Raw genomic sequence first — 24,571 nt, forward strand, 5'->3', positions numbered from 1 at the left:
GAGAGAGCCCAAATAAGTGGGTGGTCTGTGGTCTCTGGGTAAACAGGGGTCACCATATCAGTGATCTCTGGGCAGATAAACCCTCTGTCTCTCTGGTTGATTAATTAGAGACAAACAGAACTACCAAAAACAGATTATAGACTGACATTGAGTGTGAACATAAAACATAGAAACAATTACCTGCAGGAGAAATCGAATAATGTTTCCCACTCATTCACACACTGCCTGAAACAGTACAGGACACTGGGAAGTCGGGAACTGTACCTAGGACTATATTCTCCCATCTTTAGTCATTGTGGTCCTTCTGTAGCTCAGTTGGTAGAGCATGGCGCTTGTAACGCCAGGGTAGTGGGTTCGATTCCCGGGACCACCCATACGTAGAATGTATGCACACATGACTGTAAGTCGCTTTGGATAAAAGCGTCTGCTAAATGGTATATATTATGCTATTGTTTGTCTTGGAGACGATATTGATTCATATGTCTCACTACACTATTCAGGAGGAACATGAGGGACAATAATTTAAGGTTGAGAGAAATCGTCCAACTCATCATGTAATGCAAACTGGAACCCTTGTTTTCACATCTTCCAACAAGTTCCAACTTCCATTCTTCACTTTAGTTATCAGGTTGTCCTCTCACCCAGTTGTTCTGTTCTTAGCTGGAGTGCTGATTAGTTATCAGGTTGTCCTCTCACCCAGTTGTTCTGTTCTTAGCTGGAGTGCTGATTAGTTATCAGGTTGTCCTCTTTAACTCACCCAGTTGTTCTGTTCTTAGCTGGAGTGCTGACTAGTTATCAGGTTGTCCTCTTTAACTCACCCAGTTGTTCTGTTCTTAGCTGGAGTGCTGATTAGTTATCAGGTTGTCCTCTTTAACTCACCCAGTTGTTCTGTTCTTAGCTGGAGTGCTGATTAGTTATCAGGTTGTCCTCTTTAACTCACCCAGTTGTTCTGTTCTTAGCTGGAGTGCTGATTAGTTATCAGGTTGTCCTCTTAACTCATCCAGTTGTTCTGTTCTTAGCTGGAGTGCTGACTAGTTATCAGGTTGTCCTCTTTAACTCACCCAGTTGTTCTGTTCTTAGCTGGAGTGCTGATTAGTTATCAGGTTGTCCTCTTTAACTCACCCAGTTGTTCTGTTCTTAGCTGGAGTGCTGACTAGTTATCAGGTTGTCCTCTTTAACTCACCCAGTTGTTCTGTTCTTAGCTGGAGTGCTGATTAGTTATCAGGTTGTCCTCTTAACTCATCCAGTTGTTCTGTTCTTAGCTGGAGTGCTGATTAGTTATCAGGTTGTCCTCTTTAACTCACCCAGTTGTTCTGTTCTTAGCTGGAGTGCTGACTAGTTATCAGGTTGTCCTCTTAACTCATCCAGTTGTTCTGTTCTTAGCTGGAGTGCTGCTCATTATTGGCATTTTTATCCTGCAGTCAAGTTACAGCACTTGACACAGCCGGGTTTGCATCCCAATGGCACCCTAATACCTTTATAGTGGACTACTTTTGACCAGGGCCGATAGGGAATAGGGTGCTGTTTGGGACCCTTAGTGTAAAGAATGAGAGTACCCAGTAGTTGAGAGGCGATGTGACATGAAGTGAGCCTCTGAAATCCCTGGAGTTTAATAATAAATAACATGTTAAATTCACCCCCGACACTAGAAACCTTTTACACTGTTAAAGCTTTGAAGTTTTTTTTTCTCAGACAGGAAATTGATATTCAACACAAGCCAGAGAGGAAGCACGCATAGAGAGGAGGGATTCTTCAAGGCCAAACTTCACTTAGAGTGATTCACACGGAGCTTGTTTTATTCAGTAGTGTTCTCTCAGGTTGTGTCCTAAATGGCAGCCTATTCCCTGTAAAGTGCACTACTTTTGTCCAGTGTCAAAAGTACAGTGTCTCTGTATTTCCTCTGTATTTCCTCTCTACTCTGTATTTCCTCTCTACTCTGTATTTCCTCTCTGCTCTGTATTTCATCTCTGCTCTGTATTTCATCTCTGCTCTGTATTTCATCTCTGCTCTGTATTTCCTCTCTACTCTGTATTTCCTCTCTACTCTGTATTTCCTCTCTACTCTGTATTTCCTCTCTGCTCTGTATTTCATCTCTGCTCTGTATTTCATCTCTGCTCTGTATTTAATCTCTGCTCTATATTTCCTCTGTATTTCCTCTCTGCTCTGTATTTCCTCTGTATTTCCTCTCTGCTCTGTATTTCCTCTCTGCTCTGTGACTGAGATGCTGCTCCTGCTGTCATAGACACTGGCATCCTGTTTCTATTCATCCAGTCCCTCTAAACAAAAAGGCTATGAAATCCTGTTCAACATACAACAACAGTCAAAAGTTTGGGCACACCTACTCATTCAAGTTTTTTTATTTTTTTTCCTACATTGTAGAATAATAGTGAACACGTCAAACATATGCAATAACACATATGGAATCATGTAGTAACCAAAAAGTGTTAAACAAATCAACATATATTTTATATTTAGCCACCCTTTGCCTTGATGGCAGCTTTGCACACTCTTGGCATTCTCTCAACCAGCTTCATGAAGTAGTCACCTGGAATGCATTTCAATTAACAGGTGTGCCTTGTTAATTTGTGGAATTTCTTTCCTTATTTTCCTTTAACCACATAGGTCTTTCTCCTGTATACCACTCTTGGCATTCTCTCAACCAGCTTCATGAAGTAGTCACCTGGAATGCATTTCAATTAACAGGTGTGCCTTGTTAATTTGTGGAATTTCTTTCCTTATTTTCCTTTCCTTGAGTGAATCAGTTGTATTGTGGGTAGGGGTGGTATACAGGAGAAAGACCTATGTGGTTAAAGACAAAGACCATAATGTGGCAAGAACAGCTCAAATAGGCAAAGAGAAATGACAGTTACTTTAAGACATGAAGGTAGTCAATCCGGAAAAATTCAAGAACTTTGAAAGTTTCTTCAAGTGCAGTCACAAAAACTATCAAGCACAATGATGAAACTGGTTTTCACGAGGACCGCCACAGGAAAGGAAGACCCAGAGTTTCCTCTGCTGCAGAGGATCATTTCATTAGAGTTATCAGTCTCGGAATTTGCAGCCCAAATCAATCAAATGTATTTATTAAGCCCTTTTATATCAGCCGATGTCACAAAGTGCTGTACAGAAACCCAGCCTAAGAATCCAAACAGCAAGCAATGCAGGTGTAGAAGCACAGTGGCTAGAAAGGCCAGCACCTAGGAAGAATCCTGATGTAAGAAGGGCTTTATAAATAAATGTGATTGAGAGAGAGAAAGAGAGTATCAGAGGGAGCATACATAAATTCACACAGGACACTGGATAAGACAGGAGAAATACTCCAGATATAACAGACTGACCCTAGCCACCTGACACATAAACTACTGCAGCATAAATACTGGAGGCTGAGAGAGGAGGGGTCAGGAGACACTGTGGCCCCATCCGATGATACCCCCGGACAGGGCCAACCAGGCAGGATATAACCCCACCCACTTTGCCAAAGCACAGCCCCCACACCACTAGAGGGATATCTTCAAACCACCAACTTACTACCCTGAGACAACGCTGAGTATAGCCCACAAAGATCTCACCCATGGCACGAACCTGAAGGGGGCACCAACCCAGACAGGAAGATCACGTCAGAGACTCAACCCACTCAAGTGATGCACCCATCTCCGCATGTGTGGTTCCCACCGTGAAGCATGGAGGAGGAGGTGTGGGGGTGCTTTGCTGGTGACACTGTCTGTGATTTATTTAGAACTCAAGGCCCATTTAACCAGCATGGCTACCACAGCATTTTGCAGCGATACACCATCCCATCTGGTTTTGCGCTTAGTGGGACTATCATTTGTTTTTCAACAGGACAATGACCCAACACACCTCCAGGCTGTGTAAGGGCTATTTGACCAATAAGGAGAGTGATGGAGTGCTGCATCAGATGACCTGGCCTCCACAATCACCCGACCTCAACCCAATTGAGATGGTTTGGGATGAGTCGGACCGTAGAGTGATAGAAAAGCATCCAAGTGCTCAGCATATGTGGGAACTCCTTCCAAACTGTTGCAAATGCAGGTGAAATTGGTTAAGAGAATGCCAAGAGTGTACAAAGCTGTCATCAAGGCAAAGGGTGGCTACTTTGAAGAATCTGAAATATAAAATCTATTTTGATTTGTTTAACAGTTTTTTGGTAACTACATGATTCCATATGTGTTATTTCATAGTTTTGATGTCTTCACTATTATTCTACAATGTAGAAAATAGTAAAAAATTAAGTTTTACTTTTGACTGGTACTGTATTATGCCAGTGAGGAATTATGGGCCTTTGGTTTCAACTGCTGTGTAATGTAATGTGTCCCACAGGGGAGCTGCTGAGCCCATGTCGCTGCAGTGGGTCGGTCCGCTGTATCCACCAGCCCTGCCTCATCAAGTGGATCAGTCAGAGAGGATCCTGGGCCTGTGAACTCTGCTACTACAAGTACCAGGTCATCAGCATCAGCACCAGGAACCCGCTACAGGTGAGCTACCACGCCAGCAGTAAAACAAAATACACCCTATTGAACAGCGGGAATGTGACGAGACAGACACACAGGCACAGACACGCGCATACACACACAGGTACAGACACACGCATACACACACACATTGATCCTGTAGATAAGGGGTAGTAGAGTGGTGGCCTGAAGGCACACACTGAATCAAATCACATCCAATGTATTTATAAAGGCGTTCTTACATCAGCTGATGTCGCAAAGTGCTGTACAGAAACCCAGGCTAAAACCCCAAACAGCAAGCAATGCAGATGTAGAAGCACGGTGTGGCTTGGAAAAACACCCTAGATGTGTTGTGAAATCTGTTGTGAATGTATTGTAATGTTTTTAACATTTTATAAACTGCCTTAATTTTTGGGACCCCAGGAAGAGTAGCTGCTGCCTTGGCAGGAACTAATGGGGATCCATAATAAACCCCATGAAGAGTAGCTGCTGCCTTGGCAGGAACTAATGGGGATCCATAATAAACCCCAGGAAGAGTAGCTGCTGCCTTGGCAGGACCTAATGGGGATCCATAATAAACCCATTACAGCAGTAGATCTCATTTTCAAACAGACAATGGTGCATTTGTGTTTACAGTATCTCCGTCCCTCCCTCCCGCAGTGGCAGTCCATCTCCCTGGCGGTGATAGAGAAGGTTCAGATAGCTGCAGCGGTTCTGGGGTCTATGTTCCTGGTGGCCAGTCTGTCCTGGCTGGTCTGGTCCTCCTTCAGCCCCTCGGCACGCTGGCAGAGACATGACCTGCTTTTCCAGATCTGCTACGGCATGTACGGATTCATGGACATCGTCTGCTTCGGTGAGGCTGAGCCCTATTCTAGTTTACAACCGTGGCTCACTGACCGTCAATGTAATGGATGGCAGTTGCTTGTTCTTCAGATTATCTCACTCTGAAATCCCCGTACTGTATGTGAGTTGAATGCTATAGACACTGAGAGAATGAATGGCAGAAATTATGAATGATCAATTTGATAGATCTGTATAGTTTTGCCTACAGGTCTAACATGAGAATACTTTGTCATTATATATTGATTTAGCTCATCTGGGCTTCAATCCTTTACTCCAGAGGTAGGCAACTCAGTTCCATTCTTCATCTGTTTTAGAGAGTTTCTAGCCTTTAATCCTTTACTCCAGAGGTAGGCAACTCAGTTCCTGGAAGTGCCTCAGGAACTGTAGGATTTTGTCCCCACTAGGCATCACACCAGAACAGCTAATTGATCAGATCAGTGAATTACTAAATTCAACACACCTGGTCTTCCAGGTCAGTTCAATCAAAAACATGAAGTGGCTCCAGTGCCTGTGATCCTCCAGGACCAGGGTTGTCTACCCCTGATGTAGGACCAGGGTTGTCTATGCCTGATGTAGGATCAGGGTTGTCTATGCCTGATGTAGGACCAGGGTTGTCTATGCCTGATGTAGGACCAGGGTTGTCTATGCCTGATGTAGGACCAGGGTTGTCTACCCCTGATGTAGGACCAGGGTTGTCTATGCCTGATGTAGGACCAGGGTTGTCTATGCCTGATGTAGGACCAGGGTTGTCTACCCTGATGTAGGACCAGGGTTGTCTATGCCTGATGTAGGACCAGGGTTGTCTACCCCTGATGTGGGACCAGGGTTGTCTATGCCTGATGTAGGACCAGGGTTGTCTACCCCTGATGAAGATAGTGACTGTGGCCCTCCAGGACCAGGGTTGTCTACCCCTGATGTAGGACCAGGGTTGTCTACCCCTGATGAAGACAGTGCCTGTGATCCTCCAGGACCAGGGTTGTCTATGCCTGATGTAGGACCAGGGTTGTCTATGCCTGATGTAGGACCAGGGTTGTCTATACCTGATGTAGGACCAGGGTTGTCTATGCCTGATGTAGGACCAGGGTTGTCTACCCCTGATGTAGGACCAGGGTTGTCTACCCCTGATGTAGGACCAGGGTTGTCTATGCCTGATGTAGGACCAGGGTTGTCTACCCCTGATGTAGGACCAGGGTTGTCTATGCCTGATGTAGGACCAGGGTTGTCTATGCCTGATGTAGGACCAGGGTTGTCTACCCCTGATGTAGGACCAGGGTTGTCTATGCCTGATGTAGGACCAGGGTTGTCTATGCCTGATGTAGGACCAGGGTTGTCTACCCCTGATGTAGGACCAGGGTTGTCTACCCCTGATGTAGGATCAGGGTGGTCTACCCCTGATGAAGACAGTGCCTGTGATCCTCCAGGACCAGGGTTGTCTATGCCTGATGAAGACAGTGCCTGTGATCCTCCAGGACCAGGGTTGTCTAAGCCTGATGTAGGACCAGGGTTGTCTATGCCTGATGAAGACAGTGCCTGTGATCCTCCAGGACCAGGGTTGTCTACGCCTGATGAAGACAGTGCCTGTGATCCTCCAGGACCAGGGTTGTCTAAGCCTGATGTAGGACCAGGGTTGTCTACGCCTGATGAAGACAGTGCCTGTGATCCTCCAGGACCAGGGTTGTCTATGCCTGATGTAGGACCAGGGTTGTCTACGCCTGATGAAGACAGTGCCTGTGATCCTCCAGGACCAGGGTTGTCTACCCCTGATGATGACAGTGCCTGTGATCCTCCAGGACCAGGGTTGTCTACCCCTGATGTGGGACCAGGGTTGTCTATGCCTGATGTAGGACCAGGGTTGTCTACGCCTGATGAAGACAGTGCCTGTGATCCTCCAGGACCAGGGTTGTCTACCCCTGATGTAGGACCAGGGTTGTCTATGCCTGATGTAGGACCAGGGTTGTCTACACCTGATGAAGACAGTGCCTGTGATCCTCCAGGACCAGGGTTGTCTACCCCTGATGTGGGACCAGGGTTGTCGACCCCTGATGAAGAAAGTGACTGTGGCCCTCCAGGACCAGGGTTGTCTAACCCTGATGTAGGACCAGGGTTGTCTAACCCTGATGTAGGACCAGGGTTGTCTATCCCTGATGTAGGACCAGGGTTGCCTACCCCTGATGAAGATAGTGACTGTGGCCCTCCAGGACCAGGGTTGTCTACCCCTGATGTAGGACCAGAGTTGTCTACCCCTGATGTAGGACCAGGGTTGTCTACGCCTGATGATGACAGTGCCTGTGATCCTCCAGGACCAGGGTTGTCTACCCCTGATGTAGGACCAGGGTTGTCTACCCCTGATGTACGACCAGGGTTGTCGACCCCTGATGAAGAAAGTGACTGTGGCCCTCCAGGACCAGGGTTGTCTAACCCTGATGTAGGACCAGGGTTGTCTAACCCTGATGTAGGACCAGGGTTGCCTACCCCTGATGAAGATAGTGACTGTGGCCCTCCAGGACCAGGGTTGTCTAACCCTGATGAAGATAGTGACTGTGGCCTTCCAGGACCAGGGTTGTCTATGCCTGATGTAGGACCAGGGTTGTCTACGCCTGATGAAGACAGTGCCTGTGATCCTCCAGGACCAGGGTTGTCTACCCCTGACGATGACAGTGCCTGTGATCCTCCAGGACCAGGGTTGTCTACCCCTGATGAAAATAGTGACTGTGGCCTTCCAGGGCCAGGGTTGTCTATGCCTGATGTAGGACCAGGGTTGTCTACGCCTGATAGGAGAGGGCCTAGAACAGAGCCCTGGGGGACACCAGTGGTGAGAGCGCGTGGTGAGGAGACAGATTCTCGCCACGCCACCTGGTAGGAGCGACCTGTCAGGTAGGACGCAATCCAAGCATGGGCCGCGCCGGAGATGCCCAACTCGGAGAGGGTGGAGAGGAGGATCTGATGGTTCACAGTATCGAAGGCAGCCGATAGGTCTAGAAGGATGAGAGCAGAGGAGAGAGAGTTAGCTTTAGCGGTGCGGAGCGCCTCCGTGATACAGAGAAGAGCAGTCTCAGTTGAATGACTAGTCTTGAAACCTGACTGATTAGGATCAAGAAGGTCATTCAGAGAGAGATAGCGGGAGAGCTGGCCAAGGACGGCACGTTCAAGAGTTTTGGAGAGAAAAGAAAGAAGGGATACTGGTCTGTAGTTGTTGACATCGGAGGGATCGAGTGTAGGTTTTTTCAGAAGGGTGCAACTCTCGCTCTCTTGAAGACGGAAGGGACGTAGCCAGCGGTCAGGGATGAGTTGATGAGCGAGGTGAGGTAAGGGAGAAGGTCTCCGGAAATGGTCTGGAGAAGAGAGGAGGGGATAGGGTCAAGCGGGCTGGTTGTTGGGCGGCCGGCCGTCACAAGACGCGAGAATTCATCTGGAGAGAGAGGGAGAAAGAGGTCAGAGCACAGGGTAGGGCAGTGTGAGCAGAACCAGCGGTGCCGTTTGACTTGGCAAACGAGGATCGGATGTCGTCGACCTTCTTTTCAAAATGGTTGACGAAGTCATCTGCAGAGAGGGAGGAGGGGGAGGGGAGGAGGATTCAGGAGGGGGAGAAGGTGGCAAAGAGCTTCCTAGGGTTAGAGGCAGATGCTTGGAATTTAGAGTGGTAGAAAATGGCTTTAGCAGCAGAGACAGAGGAGGAAAATGTCTACCCCTGATGATGACAGTGCCTGTGATCCTCCAGGACCAGGGTCCTCCAGGACCAGGGTTGTCTACCCCTGATGATGACAGTGCCTGTGATCCTCCAGGACCAGGGTTGTCTACCCCTGATGATGACAGTGCCTGTGATCCTCCAGGACCAGGGTTGTCTACCCCTGATGTGGGACCAGGGTTGTCTACCCCTGATGTACGACCAGGGTTGTCGACCCCTGATGAAGATAGTGACTGTGGCCCTCCAGGACCAGGGTTGTCTAACCCTGATGAAGATAGTGACTGTGGCCCTCCAGGACCAGGGTTGTCTAACCCTGATGTAGGACCAGGGTTGTCTATCCCTGATGTAGGACCAGGGTTGCCTACCCCTGATAAAGATAGTGACTGTGGCCCTCCAGGACCAGGGTTGTCTACCCCTGATGTAGGACCAGAGTTGTCTACCCCTGATGTACGACCAGGGTTGTCGACCCCTGATGAAGATAGTGACTGTGGCCCTCCAGGACCAGTGTTGTCTACCCCTGATGAAGATAGTGACTGTGGCCCTCCAGGACCAGGGTTGTCTTCCCCTGATGAAGATAGTGACTGTGGCCTTCCAGGACCAGGGTTGTCTAACCCTGATGTAGGACCAGGGTTGTCTACCCCTGATGTAGGACCAGGGTTGGCTAACCCTGATGTAGGACCAGAGTTGTCTACCCCTGATGTAGGACCAGGGTTGTCTACCCCTGATGTAGGACCAGGGTTGGCTAACCCTGATGTAGGACCAGGGTTGTCTAACCCTGATGTAGGACCAGGGTTGTCTAACCCTGATGTACGACCAGGGTTGTCTTCCCTGATGAAGATAGTGACTGTGGCCCTCCAGGACCAGGGTTGTCTACCCCTGATGAAGATAGTGACTGTGGCCCTCCAGGACCAGGGTTGTCTACCCCTGATGAAGATAGTGACTGTGGCCCTCCAGGACCAGGGTTGTCTTCCCCTGATGAAGATAGTGACTGTGGCCTTCCAGGACCAGGGTTGTCTAACCCTGATGTAGGACCAGGGTTGTCTACCCCTGATGTAGGACCAGGGTTGGCTAACCCTGATGTAGGACCAGAGTTGTCTACCCCTGATGTAGGACCAGGGTTGGCTAACCCTGATGTAGGACCAGAGTTGTCTACCCCTGATGTAGGACCAGGGTTGTCTACCCCTGATGTAGGACCAGAGTTGTCTACCCCTGATGTACGACCAGGGTTGTCGACCCCTGATGAAGATAGTGACTGTGGCCCTCCAGGACCAGGGTTGTCTACCCCTGATGAAGATAGTGACTGTGGCCCTCCAGGACCAGGGTTGTCTAACCCTGATGTAGGACCAGGGTTGTCTACCCCTGATGTAGGACCAGGGTTGGCTAAGCCTGATGTAGGACCAGAGTTGTCTACCCCTGATGTAGGACCAGGGTTGTCTAACCCTGATGTAGGACCAGGGTTGTCTACCCCTGATGTAGGACCAGGGTTGGCTAACCCTGATGTAGGACCAGGGTTGTCTAACCCTGATGTAGGACCAGGGTTGTCTAACCCTGATGTACGACCAGGGTTGTCGACCCCTGATGAAGATAGTGACTGTGGCCCTCCAGGACCAGGGTTGTCTACCCCTGATGAAGATAGTGACTGTGGCCTTCCAGGACCAGGGTTGTCTAACCCTGATGTAGGACCAGGGTTGTCTACCCCTGATGTAGGACCATGGTTGGCTAACCCTGATGTAGGACCAGGGTTGTCTAACCCTGATGTAGGACCAGGGTTGTCTACCCCTGATGTAGGACCAGGGTTGTCTACCCCTGATGTAGGACCAGGGTTGGCTAACCCTGATGTAGGACCAGGGTTGTCTAACCCTGATGTAGGACCAGGGTTGTCTAACCCTGATGTACGACCAGGGTTGTCGACCCCTGATGAAGATAGTGACTGTGGCCCTCCAGGACCAGGGTTGTCTACCCCTGATGAAGATAGTGACTGTGGCCCTCCAGGACCAGGGTTGTCTTCCCCTGATGAAGATAGTGACTGTGGCCTTCCAGGACCAGGGTTGTCTAACCCTGATGTAGGACCAGGGTTGTCTACCCCTGATGTAGGACCATGGTTGGCTAACCCTGATGTAGGACCAGAGTTGTCTACCCCTGATGTAGGACCAGGGTTGTCTAACCCTGATGTAGGACCAGGGTTGTCTACCCCTGATGTAGCACCAGGGTTGTCTAACCCTGATGTAGGACCAGGGTTGTCTAACCCTGATGTACTCTGTTGAGTCTTTAGTTTTAAACATACTGTAACTTATTCCTTTCTGCAGATAAACTCATCCTCTGCAGTGTTTTATATACACTGACTAGAGTCCTTGTTAGGGTTAATTGTAATACAATATTTTAGGTTCTACCACAGCAGCTTAAATCAAGAACAATATCAAATAAAAACCAGAAAGTCTCACTCAACGAAGATTAAACAGATTTAATCCTCTCACTGGAGAGTGAGTCTGTCTGATAGATGACTGACTAGAGTCCTTGTTAGGGCTGGAGACTGAGTCTGTCTGATAGATGACTGACTAGAGTCCTTGTTAGGGCTGGAGACTGAGTCTGTCTGATAGATGACTGACTAGAGTCCTTGTTAGGGCTGGAGACTGAGTCTGTCTGATAGATGACTGACTAGAGTCCTTGTTAGGGCTGGAGACTGAGTCTGTCTGATAGATGACTGACTAGAGTCCTTGTTAGGGCTGGAGACTGAGTCTGTCTGATAGATGACTGACTAGAGTTCTTGTTAGGGCTGGAGAATGAGTCTGTCTGATAGATGACTGACTAGAGTTCTTGTTAGGGCTGGAGACTGAGTCTGTCTGATAGATGACTGACTAGAGTTCTTGTTAGGGCTGGAGAATGAGTCTGTCTGATAGATGACTGACTAGAGTCCTTGTTAGGGCTAGAGAGTGAGTTTGTCTGATAGATGACTGACTAGAGTCCTTGTTAGGGCTGGAGACTGAGTCTGTCTGATAGATGACTGACTAGAGTTCTTGTTAGGGCTGGAGAATGAGTCTGTCTGATAGATGACTGACTAGAGTCCTTCTTAGGGCTAGAGAGTGAGTCTGTCTGATAGATGACTGACTAGAGTCCTTGTTAGAGCTGGAGAGCGAGTCTGTCTGATAGATGACTGACTACAGTCCTTGTTAGGGCTAGAGAGTGAGTCTGTCTGATAGATGACTGACTAGAGTCCTTGTTAGGGCTGGAGAGTGAGTCTGTCTGATAGATGACTGACTAGAGTCCTTGTTAGAGCTGGAGAGTGAGAGTCTGTCTGATAGATGACTGACGAGAGTCCTTGTTAGGGCTGGAGAGTAAGTCTGTCTGATAGATGACTGACTAGATTCCTTGTTAGGGCTGGAGAGTGAGTCTGTCTGATAGATGACTGACGAGAGTCCTTGTTAGGGCTGGAGAGTGAGTCTGTCTGATAGATGACTGACTAGAGTCCTTGTTAGGGCTGGAGAGTGAGTCTGTCTGATAGATGACTGACTAGAGTCTTTGTTAGGGCTGGAGAGTGAGTCTGTCTGATAGATGACTGACTAGAGTCCTTGTTAGAGCTGGAGAGTGAGTCTGTCTGATAGATGACTGACGAGAGTCCTTGTTAGGGCTGGAGAGTAAGTCTATCTGATAGATGACTGACGAGAGTCCTTGTTAGGGCTAGAGAGTAAGTCTGTCTGATAGATGACTGACTAGATTCCTTGTTAGGGCTGGAGAGTGAGATTCTGTCTGGTAGATGACTGACTAGAGTCCTTGTTAGGGCAGAGTGAGTCTGACCTCCCATCCCCTCACCCAGACACCCCTCCCATTCCCCCTCCCAGCCCCCTCACCCAGCTAGCCCGCCCTCCCAGCCCCCTCCCAGCCCGCCCTCCCAGCCACCCTCCCAGCCCCCCTCCCAGCCCCCTCACCCAGCCACCCTCCCAGCCCACTCACCCAGCCCCCTCACCCAGCTGCTCCAGTTGTCTTGATAGATGTGGAGGGTCAACACCTCCAGTTGTCTTGATAGATGTGGAGGGTCAACACCTTTAGTTGTCTTGATAGATGTGGAGGGTCAACACCTTTAGTTGTCTTGATAGATGTGGGGGGTCAACTCCTTTAGTTGTCTTTGTAGATGTGGAGGGTCAACACCTTCAGTTGTCTTGATAGGTGTCGGGGTCAACTCCTTTAGTTGTCTTGATAGATGTGGAGGGTCAACTCCTTTAGTTGTCTTGATAGATGTGGAGGGTGAACACCTTTAGTTGTCTTGATAGATGTGGAGGGTCAACACCTTTAGTTGATTTCTAGACAAACAATCCTTTATCTGATTTCCCTGGTTTCGTTTTACTCCACCTTTTATGTTTGCTTCCTGTCTAAGTTTGGTGTGGTTTTTCTTTTTTGCCTCTTCTTGAGCAAATTTCATGGGTGCTCATGGTGGGTGTCTTTCAGTTCCTGTTGTTGTTGCTAGTCAACCTCAGTGGACCCCCATGAGTATTTTTCAGAACCCCTCCTAAAACCACCCTGTTTGGTTTTGGTTGTTGCATCAACAACCAATCAGACAGAGCTACTCATTCCCCACGCATCAACAACCAATAAGACAGAGCTACTCCCTCCCCCTGCATCAACAACCAATCAGACAGAGCTACTCCTCCCATGCATCAACAACCAATCAGACAGAGCTACTCACTCACCATGCATCAACAACCAATCAGACAGAGCTACTCACTCCCCATGCATCAACAACCAATCAGACAGAGCTACTCCCTCCCCATGCATCAACAACCAATCAGACAGAGCTACTCCCTCCCCATGCGTAAACAACCAATCAGACAGAGCTACTCCTCCCCATGCATCAACAACCAATCAGACAGAGCTACTCCCTCCCCATGCATCAACAACCAATCAGACAGAGCTACTCCCTCCCCATGCATCAACAACCAATCAGACAGAGCTACTCACTCCCCATGCATCAACAACCAATCAGACAGAGCTACTCCCTCCCCATGCATCAACAACCAATCAGACAGAGCTACTCCCTCCCCATGCATCAACAACCAATCAGACAGAGCTACTCACTCCCCATGCATCAACAACCAATCAGACAGAGCTACTCACTCCCCATGCATCAACAACCAATCAGACAGAGCTACTCCCTCCCCATGCATCAACAACCAATCAGACAGAGCTACTCCCTCCCCATGCATCAACAACCAATCAGACAGAGCTACTCACTCCCCATGCATCAACAACCAATCAGACAGAGCTACTCACTCCCCATGCATCAACAACCAATCAGACAGAGCTACTCCCTCCCCATGCATCAACAACCAATCAGACAGAGCTACTCCCTCCCCATGCATCAACAACCAATCAGACAGAGCTACTCACTCCCCATGCATCAACAACCAATCAGACAGAGCTACTCCCTCCCCATGCATCAACAACCAATCAGACAGAGCTACTCACTCCCCATGCATCAACCCAATGACAGAGCTCAACCATGCATCAAACCAATCAGACAGAGCTACTCCTCCCCATGCATCAACAACCAATCAGACAGAGCTACTCCTCCCCATGCATCAACAACCAATCAGACAGAGCTACTCAGAGCTCCCCATGCATCAACAACCAATCAGACAGAGCTACTCCCTCCCCATCCCCATGCAGAGCTAAAACAACCAATCAGACAGAGCTACTCCCTCCCCATGCATCAACAACCAATCAGACAGAGCTACTCCCTCCCCATGCATCAACAACCAATCAGACAGAGCTACTCCCTCCCCATGCATCAACAACCAATCAGACAGAGCTACTCACTCCCCATGCATCAACAACCAATCAGACAGAGCTACTCCCTCCCCATGCATCAACAACCAATCAGACAGAGCTACTCCCTCCCCATGCATCAACAACCAATCAGACAGAGCTACTCCCTCCCCATGCATCAACAACCAATCAGACAGAGCTACTCCTCCCCATGCATCAACAACCAATCAGACAGAGCTACTCCCTCCCCATGCATCAACAACCAATCAGACAGAGCTACTCCCTCCCCATGCATCAACAACCAATCAGACAGAGCTACTCCCCCATCCCCATGCATCAACAACCAATCAGACAGAGCTACTCCCTCCCCATGCATCAACAACCAATCAGACAGAGCTACTCCCTCCCCATGCATCAACAACCAATCAGACAGAGCTACTCCTCCCCATGCATCAACAACCAATCAGACAGAGCTACTCCAGAGCTCCCCCCATGCATCAACAACCAATCAGACAGAGCAACTCCTCCCCATGCATCAACAACCAATCAGACAGAGCTACTCCCTCCCCATGCATCAACAACCAATCAGACAGAGCTACTCCCTCCCCATGCATCAACAACCAATCAGACAGAGCTACTCCCCTCCCCATGCGTCAACAACCAATCAGACAGAGCTACTCCCTCCCCATGCATCAACAACCAATCAGACAGAGCTACTCACTCCCCATGCATCAACAACCAATCAGACAGAGCTACTCACTCCCCATGCATCAACAACCAATCAGACAGAGCTACTCCCTCCCCATGCATCAACAACCAATCAGACAGAGCTACTCCCTCCCCATGCATCAACAACCAATCAGACAGAGCTACTCCCTCCCCATGCATCAACAACCAATCAGACAGAGCTACTCACTCCCCATGCATCAACAACCAATCAGACAGAGCTACTCCTCCCCATGCATCAACAACCAATCAGACAGAGCTACTCCCTCCCCATGCATCAACAACCAATCAGACAGAGCTACTCACTCCCCATGCATCAACAACCAATCAGACAGAGCTACTCCCTCGCCATGCATCAACAACCAATCAGACAGAGCTACTCCCTCCCCATGCATCAACAACCAATCAGACAGAGCTACTCTCTCCCCATGCATCAACAACCAATCAGACAGAGCTACTCACTCCCCATGCATCAACAACCAATCAGACAGAGCTACTCCCTCCCCATGCGTAAACAACCAATCAGACAGAGCTACTCCCTCCCCATGCATCAACAACCAATCAGACAGAGCTACTCCCTCCCCATGCATCAACAACCAATCAGACAGAGCTACTCCCTCCCCATGCATCAACAACCAATCAGACAGAGCTACTCCTCCCCATGCATCAACAACCAATCAGACAGAGCTACTCACTCCCCCTGCATCAACAACCAATCAGACAGAGCTACTCCCTCCCCATGCATCAACAACCAATCAGACAGAGCTACTCCCTCCCCATGCATCAACAACCAATCAGACAGAGCAACTCCCTCCCCATGCATCAACAACCAATCAGACAGAGCTACTCCCTCCCCATGCATCAACAACCAATCAGACAGAGCTACTCCCCCCATGCATCAACAACCAATCAGACAGAGCTACTCACTCCCCATGCATCAACAACCAATCAGACAGAGCTACTCACTCCCCATGCATCAACAACCAATCAGACAGAGCTACTCACTCCCCATGCATCAACAACCAACCAGACAGAGCTACTCCTCCCCATGCATCAACAACCAATCAGACAGAGCTACTCCCTCCCCATGCATCAACAACCAATCAGAGAGAGCTACTCACTCCAACCAATGCAGAGGTGAACAACCAATCAGACAGAGCTACTCCTCCCCATGCATCAACAACCAATCAGACAGAGAGCTACTCCTCCCCATGCATCAACAACCAATCAGACAGAGCTACTCCCTCCCCATGCATCAACAACCAATCAGACAGAGCTACTCCTCCCCATGCATCAACAACCAATCAGACAGAGCTATGCTCAACAACCAATCCCCATGCATCAACAACCAATCAGACAGAGCTACTCCTCCCCATGCATCAACAACCAATCAGACAGAGCTACTCCCTCCCCATGCATCAACAACCAATCAGACAGAGCTACTCCTCCCCATGCATCAACAACCAATCAGACAGAGCTACTCACTCCCCATGCATCAACAACCAATCAGACAGAGCTACTCCCTCCCCATGCATCAACAACCAATCAGACAGAGCTACTCACTCCCCATGCATCAACAACCAATCAGACAGAGCTACTCCCTCCCCATGCGTCAACAACCAATCAGACAGAGCTACTCCCTCCCCATGCATCAACAACCAATCAGACAGAGCTACTCCCTCCCCATGCATCAACAACCAATCAGACAGAGCTACTCCCTCCCCATGCATCAACAACCAATCAGACAGAGCTACTCACTCCCCATGCATCAACAACCAATCAGACAGAGCTACTCCCTCCCCATGCATCAACAACCAATCAGACAGAGCTACTCCCTCCCCATGCATCAACAACCAATCAGACAGAGCTACTCCCTCCCCATGCATCAACAACCAATCAGACAGAGCTACTCCCTCCCCATGCATCAACAACCAATCAGACAGACCTACTCCCTCCCCCATGCATCAACAACCAATCAGACAGAGCTACTCCCTCCCCATGCATCAACAACCAATCAGACAGAGCTACTCCCTCCCCATGCATCAACAACCAATCAGACAGAGCTACTCCTCCCCATGCATCAACAACCAATCAGACAGAGCTACTCCAATCAGACTCCCCATGCATCAACAACCAATCAGACAGAGCTACTCCCTCCCCCATGCATCAACAACCAATCAGACAGAGCATCAACAACCAATCCGGCCAACAACCAATCAGACAGAGCCCTCCCCCATGCATCAACAACCAATCAGACAGAGCTACTCCCTCCCCATGCATCAACAACCAATCAGACAGAGCTACTCCCTCCCCATGCATCAACAACCAATCAGACAGAGCTACTCCCTCCCCATGCATCAACAACCAATACTCACTCCCCAGACAGAGCTACTCACTCCCATGCATCAACAACCAATCAGACAGAGTACTCCTCCCCATGCATCAACAACCAATCAGACAGAGCTACTCCCTCCCCATGCATCAACAACCAATCAGACAGAGCTACTCCCTCCCCATGCATCAACAACCAATCAGACAGAGCTACTCACTCCCCATGCATCAACAACCAATCAGACAGAGCTACTCCCTCCCCATGCATCAACAACCAATCAGACAGAGCTACTCCTCCCCATGCATCAACAACCAATCAGACAGAGCTACTCCCTCTCCCCATCCCCAGACAGAGCATCCACTCCCCAACAACAACCAATCAGACAGAGCTACTCCCTCCCCATGCATCAACAACCAATCAGACAGAGCTACTCACTCCCCATGCATCAACAACCAATCAGACAGAGCTACTCCCTCCCCATGCATCAACAACCAATCAGACAGAGCTACTCACTCCCCATGCATCAACAACCAATCAGACAGAGCTACTCCCTCCCCATGCATCAACAACCAATCAGACAGAGCTACTCCCTCCCCATGCATCAACAACCAATCCAGACAGAGCTACTCCCCTCCCCATGCATCAACAACCAATCAGACAGAGCTACTCCCTCCCCATGCATCAACAACCAATCAGACAGAGCTACTCACTCCCCATGCATCAACAACCAATCAGACAGAGCTACTCCCTCCCCATGCATCAACAACCAATCAGACAGAGCTACTCCCTCCCCAATGCATCAACAACCAATCAGACAGAGCTACTCCCTCCCCATGCATCAACAACCAATCAGACAGAGCTACTCCCTCCCCATGCATCAACAACCAATCAGACAGAGCTACTCCCTCCCCATGCATCAACAACCAATCAGACAGAGCTACTCCCTCCCCATGCATCAACAACCAATCAGACAGAGCTACTCCTCCCCATGCATCAACAACCAATCAGACAGAGCTACTCCCTCCCCATGCATCAACAACCAATCAGACAGAGCTACTCCCTCCCCATGCATCAACAACCAATCAGACAGAGCTACTCCCTCCCCAACCATGCATCAACAACCAATCAGACAGAGCTACTCCCCATCCCCCATGCATCAACAACCAATCAGACAGAGCTACTCCCTCCCCATGCATCAACAACCAATCAGACAGAGCTACTCCCTCCCCATGCATCAACAACCAATCAGACAGAGCTACTCCCTCCCCATGCATCAACAACCAATCAGACAGAGCTACTCACTCCCCATGCATCAACAACCAATCAGACAGAGCTACTCCTCCCCATGCATCAACAACCAATCAGACAGAGCTACTCCTCCCCATGCATCAACAACCAATCAGACAGAGCTACTCCCTCCCCATGCATCAACAACCAATCAGACAGAGCTACTCCCTCCCCATGCATCAACAACCAATCAGACAGAGCTACTCCCTCCCCATGCATCAACAACCAATCAGACAGAGCTACTCACTCCCCATGCATCAACAACCAATCAGACAGAGCTACTCCCTCCCCATGCATCAACAACCAATCAGACAGAGCTACTCCCTCCCCATGCATCAACAACCAATCAGACAGAGCTACTCCCTCCCCATGCATCAACAACCAATCAGACAGAGCTACTCACTCCCCATGCATCAACAACCAATCAGACAGAGCTACTCCCTCCCCATGCATCAACAACCAATCAGACAGAGCTAACTCCCTCCCCATGCATCAACAACCAATCAGACAGAGCTACTCCCTCCCCATGCATCAACAACCAATCAGACAGAGCTACTCCCCCCCATGCATCAACAACCAATCAGACAGAGCTACTCCCTCCCCATGCGTAAACAACCAATCAGACAGAGCTACTCCCTCCCCATGCATCAACAACCAATCAGACAGAGCTACTCCCTCCCCATGCATCAACAACCAATCAGACAGAGCTACTCCCTCCCCATGCATCAACAACCAATCAGACAGAGCTACTCCCCCATGCATCCCCAATCCAGCATCAACAACCAATCAGACAGAGCTACTCCCTCCCCATGCATCAACAACCAATCAGACAGAGCTACTCCTCCCCATGCATCAACAACCAATCAGACAGAGCTACTCCTCCCCATGCATCAACAACCAATCAGACAGAGCTACTCACTCCCCATGCATCAACAACCAATCAGATAGAGCTACTCCCTCCCCATGCATCAACAACCAATCAGACAGAGCTACTCACTCCCCATGCATCAACAACCAATCAGACAGAGCTACTCCTCCCCATGCATCAACAACCAATCAGACAGAGCTACTCCTCCCCATGCATCAACAACCAATCAGACAGAGCTACTCCCTCCCCATGCATCAACAACCAATCAGACAGAGCTACTCCCTCCCCATGCATCAACAACCAATCAGACAGAGCTACTCCCTCCCCATGCATCAACAACCAATCAGACAGAGCTACTCCCTCCCCATGCATCAACAACCAATCAGACAGAGCTACTCACTCCCCATGCATCAACAACCAATCAGACAGAGCTACTCCCTCCCCATGCATCAACAACCAATCAGACAGAGCTACTCCCTCCCCCATGCATCAACAACCAATCAGACAGAGCTACTCCTCCCCATGCATCAACAACCAATCAGACAGAGCTACTCCCTCCCCATGCATCAACAACCAATCAGACAGAGTACTCCCTCCCCATGCATCAACAACCAATCAGACAGAGCTACTCACTCCCCATGCATCAACAACCAATCAGACAGAGCTACTCCCTCCCCATGCATCAACAACCAATCAGACAGAGCTACTCCCTCCCCATGCATCAACAACCAATCAGACAGAGCTACTCCCTCCCCATGCATCAACAACCAATCAGACAGAGCTACTCACTCCCCATGCATCAACAACCAATCAGACAGAGCTACTCCCTCCCCATGCATCAACAACCAATCAGACAGAGCAACTCCCTCCCCATGCATCAACAACCAATCAGACAGAGCTACTCCTCCCCATGCATCAACAACCAATCAGACAGAGCTACTCCCTCCCCATGCATCAACAACCAATCAGACAGAGCTACTCCCTCCCCATGCGTAAACAACCAATCAGACAGAGCTACTCCCTCCCCATGCATCAACAACCAATCAGACAGAGCTACTCCCTCCCCATGCATCAACAACCAATCAGACAGAGCTACTCCCTCCCCATGCATCAACAACCAATCAGACAGAGCTACTCACTCCCCCTGCATCAACAACCAATCAGACAGAGCTACTCCCTCCCCATGCATCAACAACCAATCAGACAGAGCTACTCTCTCCCCATGCATCAACAACCAATCAGACAGAGCTACTCACTCCCCATGCATCAACAACCAATCAGACAGAGCTACTCCCTCCCCATGCATCAACAACCAATCAGACAGAGCCCATGCATCAACAACTCCAGAGCTCCCCCATGCATCAACAACCAATCAGACAGAGCTACTCACTCCTCATGCATCAACAACCAATCAGACAGAGCTACTCCCCTCCCATGCATCAACAACCAATCAGACAGAGCTACTCCTCCCCATGCATCAACAACCAATCAGACAGAGCTACTCCCTCCCCATGCATCAACAACCAATCAGACAGAGCTACTCCCTCCCCATGCATCAACAACCAATCAGACAGAGCTACTCTCTCCCCATGCATCAACAACCAATCAGACAGAGCTACTCACTCCCCATGCATCAACAACCAATCAGACAGAGCTACTCCTCCCCATGCATCAACAACCAATCAGACAGAGCTACTCCTCCCCATGCATCAACAACCAATCAGACAGAGCTACTCCCTCCCCATGCATCAACAACCAATCAGACAGAGCTACTCCCTCCCCATGCATCAAGCAACCCCAATCAGACCAGAGCTACTCCTCCCCCTGCATCAACAACCAATCAGACAGAGCTACTCCCTCCCCATGCATCAGCAACCAATCAGACAGAGCTACTCTCCCCATGCATCAACAACCAATCAGACAGAGCTACTCCCTCCCCATGCATCAACAACCAATCAGACAGAGCTACTCCCTCCCCATGCATCAACAACCAATCAGACAGAGCTACTCACTCCCCATGCATCAACAACCAATCAGACAGAGCTACTCCCTCCCCATGCATCAACAACCAATCAGACAGAGCTACTCCCTCCCCATGCATCAACAACCAATCAGACAGAGCTACTCCCTCCCCATGCATCAACAACCAATCAGACAGAGCTACTCCCTCCCAACAACCAATCAGACAGAGCTACTCCCTCCCATGCAACAACCAATCAGACAGAGCTACTCCCTCCCCATGCATCAACAACCAATCAGACAGAGCTACTCCCTCCCCATGCATCAACAACCAATCAGACAGAGCTACTCCCTCCCCATGCATCAACAACCAATCAGACAGAGCTACTCCCTCCCCATGCATCAACAACCAATCAGACAGAGCTACTCCCCCCATCCCCATGCATCAACAACCAATCAGACAGAGCTACTCCCTCCCCATGCATCAACAACCAATCAGACAGAGCTACTCCTCCCCATGCATCAACAACCAACCAAGAGCTACTCAGACATGCATCAACAACCAATCAGACAGAGCTACTCCCTCCCCATGCATCAACAACCAATCAGACAGAGCTACTCCCTCCCATGCATCAACAACCAATCAGACAGAGCTACTCCCTCCCCATGCATCAACAACCAATCAGACAGAGCTACTCCCTCCCCATGCATCAACAACCAATCAGACAGAGCTACTCCCTCCCCATGCATCAACAACCAATCAGACAGAGCTACTCCCTCCCCTGCATCAACAACCAATCAGACAGAGCTACTCCCTCCCCCATGCATCAGCAACCAATCAGACAGAGCTACTCCCTCCCCATGCATCAACAACCAATCAGAGCTACTCACTCCCCCATGCATCAACAACCAATCAGACAGAGCTACTCCCTCCCCATGCATCAACAACCAATCAGACAGAGCTACTCCCTCCCCATGCATCAACAACCAATCAGACAGAGCTACTCCTCCCCATGCATCAACAACCAATCAGACAGAGCTACTCCCTCCCCATGCATCAACAACCAATCAGACAGAGCTACTCCCTCCCCATGCATCAACAACCAATCAGACAGAGCTACTCCTCCCCATGCATCAACAACCAATCAGACAGAGCTACTCCCTCCCCATGCATCAACAACCAATCAGACAGAGCTACTCCCTCCCCAATGACAGAGCTAAACAACCAATCAGACAGAGCTACTCCCTCCCCATGCATCAACAACCAATCAGACAGAGCTACTCCCTCCCCATGCATCAACAACCAATCAGACAGAGCTACTCCCTCCCCATGCATCAACAACCAATCAGACAGAGCTACTCACTCCCCATGCATCAACAACCAATCAGACAGAGCTACTCCCTCCCCATGCATCAACAACCAATCAGACAGAGCTACTCCTCCCCATGCATCAACAACCAATCAGACAGAGCTACTCCCTCCCCATGCATCAACAACCAATCAGACAGAGCTACTCACTCCCCATGCATCAACAACCAATCAGACAGAGCTACTCCCTCCCCATGCATCAACAACCAATCAGACAGAGCTACTCCCTCCCCATGCATCAACAACCAATCAGACAGAGCTACTCCTCCCCATGCATCAACAACCAATCAGACAGAGCTACTCCTCCCCATGCATCAACAACCAATCAGACAGAGCTACTCCCTCCCCATGCATCAACAACCAATCAGACAGAGCTACTCCCTCCCCATGCATCAACAACCAATCAGACAGAGCTACTCCCTCCCCATGCATCAACAACCAATCAGACAGAGCTACTCCCTCCCCATGCATCAACAACCAATCAGACAGAGCTACTCCCTCCCCATGCATCAACAACCAATCAGACAGAGCTACTCCTCCCCATGCATCAACAACCAATCAGACAGAGCTACTCCCTCCCCATGCATCAACAACCAATCAGACAGAGCTACTCCCTCCCCATGCATCAACAACCAATCAGACAGAGCTACTCCCTCCCCATGCATCAACAACCAATCAGACAGAGCTACTCCCTCCCCATGCATCAACAACCAATCAGACAGAGCTACTCCCTCCCCATGCATCAACAACCAATCAGACAGAGCTACTCCCTCCCCATGCATCAACAACCAATCAGACAGAGCTACTCCTCCCCATGCATCAACAACCAATCAGACAGAGCTACCCCATCCCAACCAATCCCCATGCATCAACAACCAATCAGACAGAGCTACTCCCTCCCCATGCATCAACAACCAATCAGACAGAGCTACTCCTCCCCATGCATCAACAACCAATCAGACAGAGCTACTCCCTCCCCATGCATCAACAACCAATCAGACAGAGCTACTCCCTCCCCATGCATCAACAACCAATCAGACAGAGCTACTCCCTCCCCATGCATCAACAACCAATCAGACAGAGCTACTCCCTCCCCATGCATCAACAACCAATCAGACAGAGCTACTCTCTCCCCATGCATCAACAACCAATCAGACAGAGCTACTCCTCCCCATGCATCAACAACCAATCAGACAGAGCTACTCCCTCCCCATGCGTAAACAACCAATCAGACAGAGCTACTCCCTCCCATGCATCAACAACCAATCAGACAGAG

General features: G+C 49.5%; 1 protein-coding gene across 1 annotated transcript in view; it reads left to right on the forward strand.

The window, feature by feature from the left end:
* The window catches only part of marchf4b (membrane associated ring-CH-type finger 4b), a 36,868-nt gene that overhangs the window by 1,390 nt on the left and 10,907 nt on the right, over positions 1-24,571 (forward strand). The window contains exons 3-4 of the mRNA XM_052523297.1: positions 4,339-4,493; positions 5,130-5,322. Coding sequence (XP_052379257.1) covers positions 4,339-4,493; positions 5,130-5,322 — 348 coding nt within the window. The remainder of the gene's footprint in view (positions 1-4,338; positions 4,494-5,129; positions 5,323-24,571) is intronic.

Source organism: Oncorhynchus keta, chromosome 7 (assembly GCF_023373465.1).
Source record: "Oncorhynchus keta strain PuntledgeMale-10-30-2019 chromosome 7, Oket_V2, whole genome shotgun sequence".
NCBI lineage: Eukaryota > Metazoa > Chordata > Actinopteri > Salmoniformes > Salmonidae > Oncorhynchus > Oncorhynchus keta.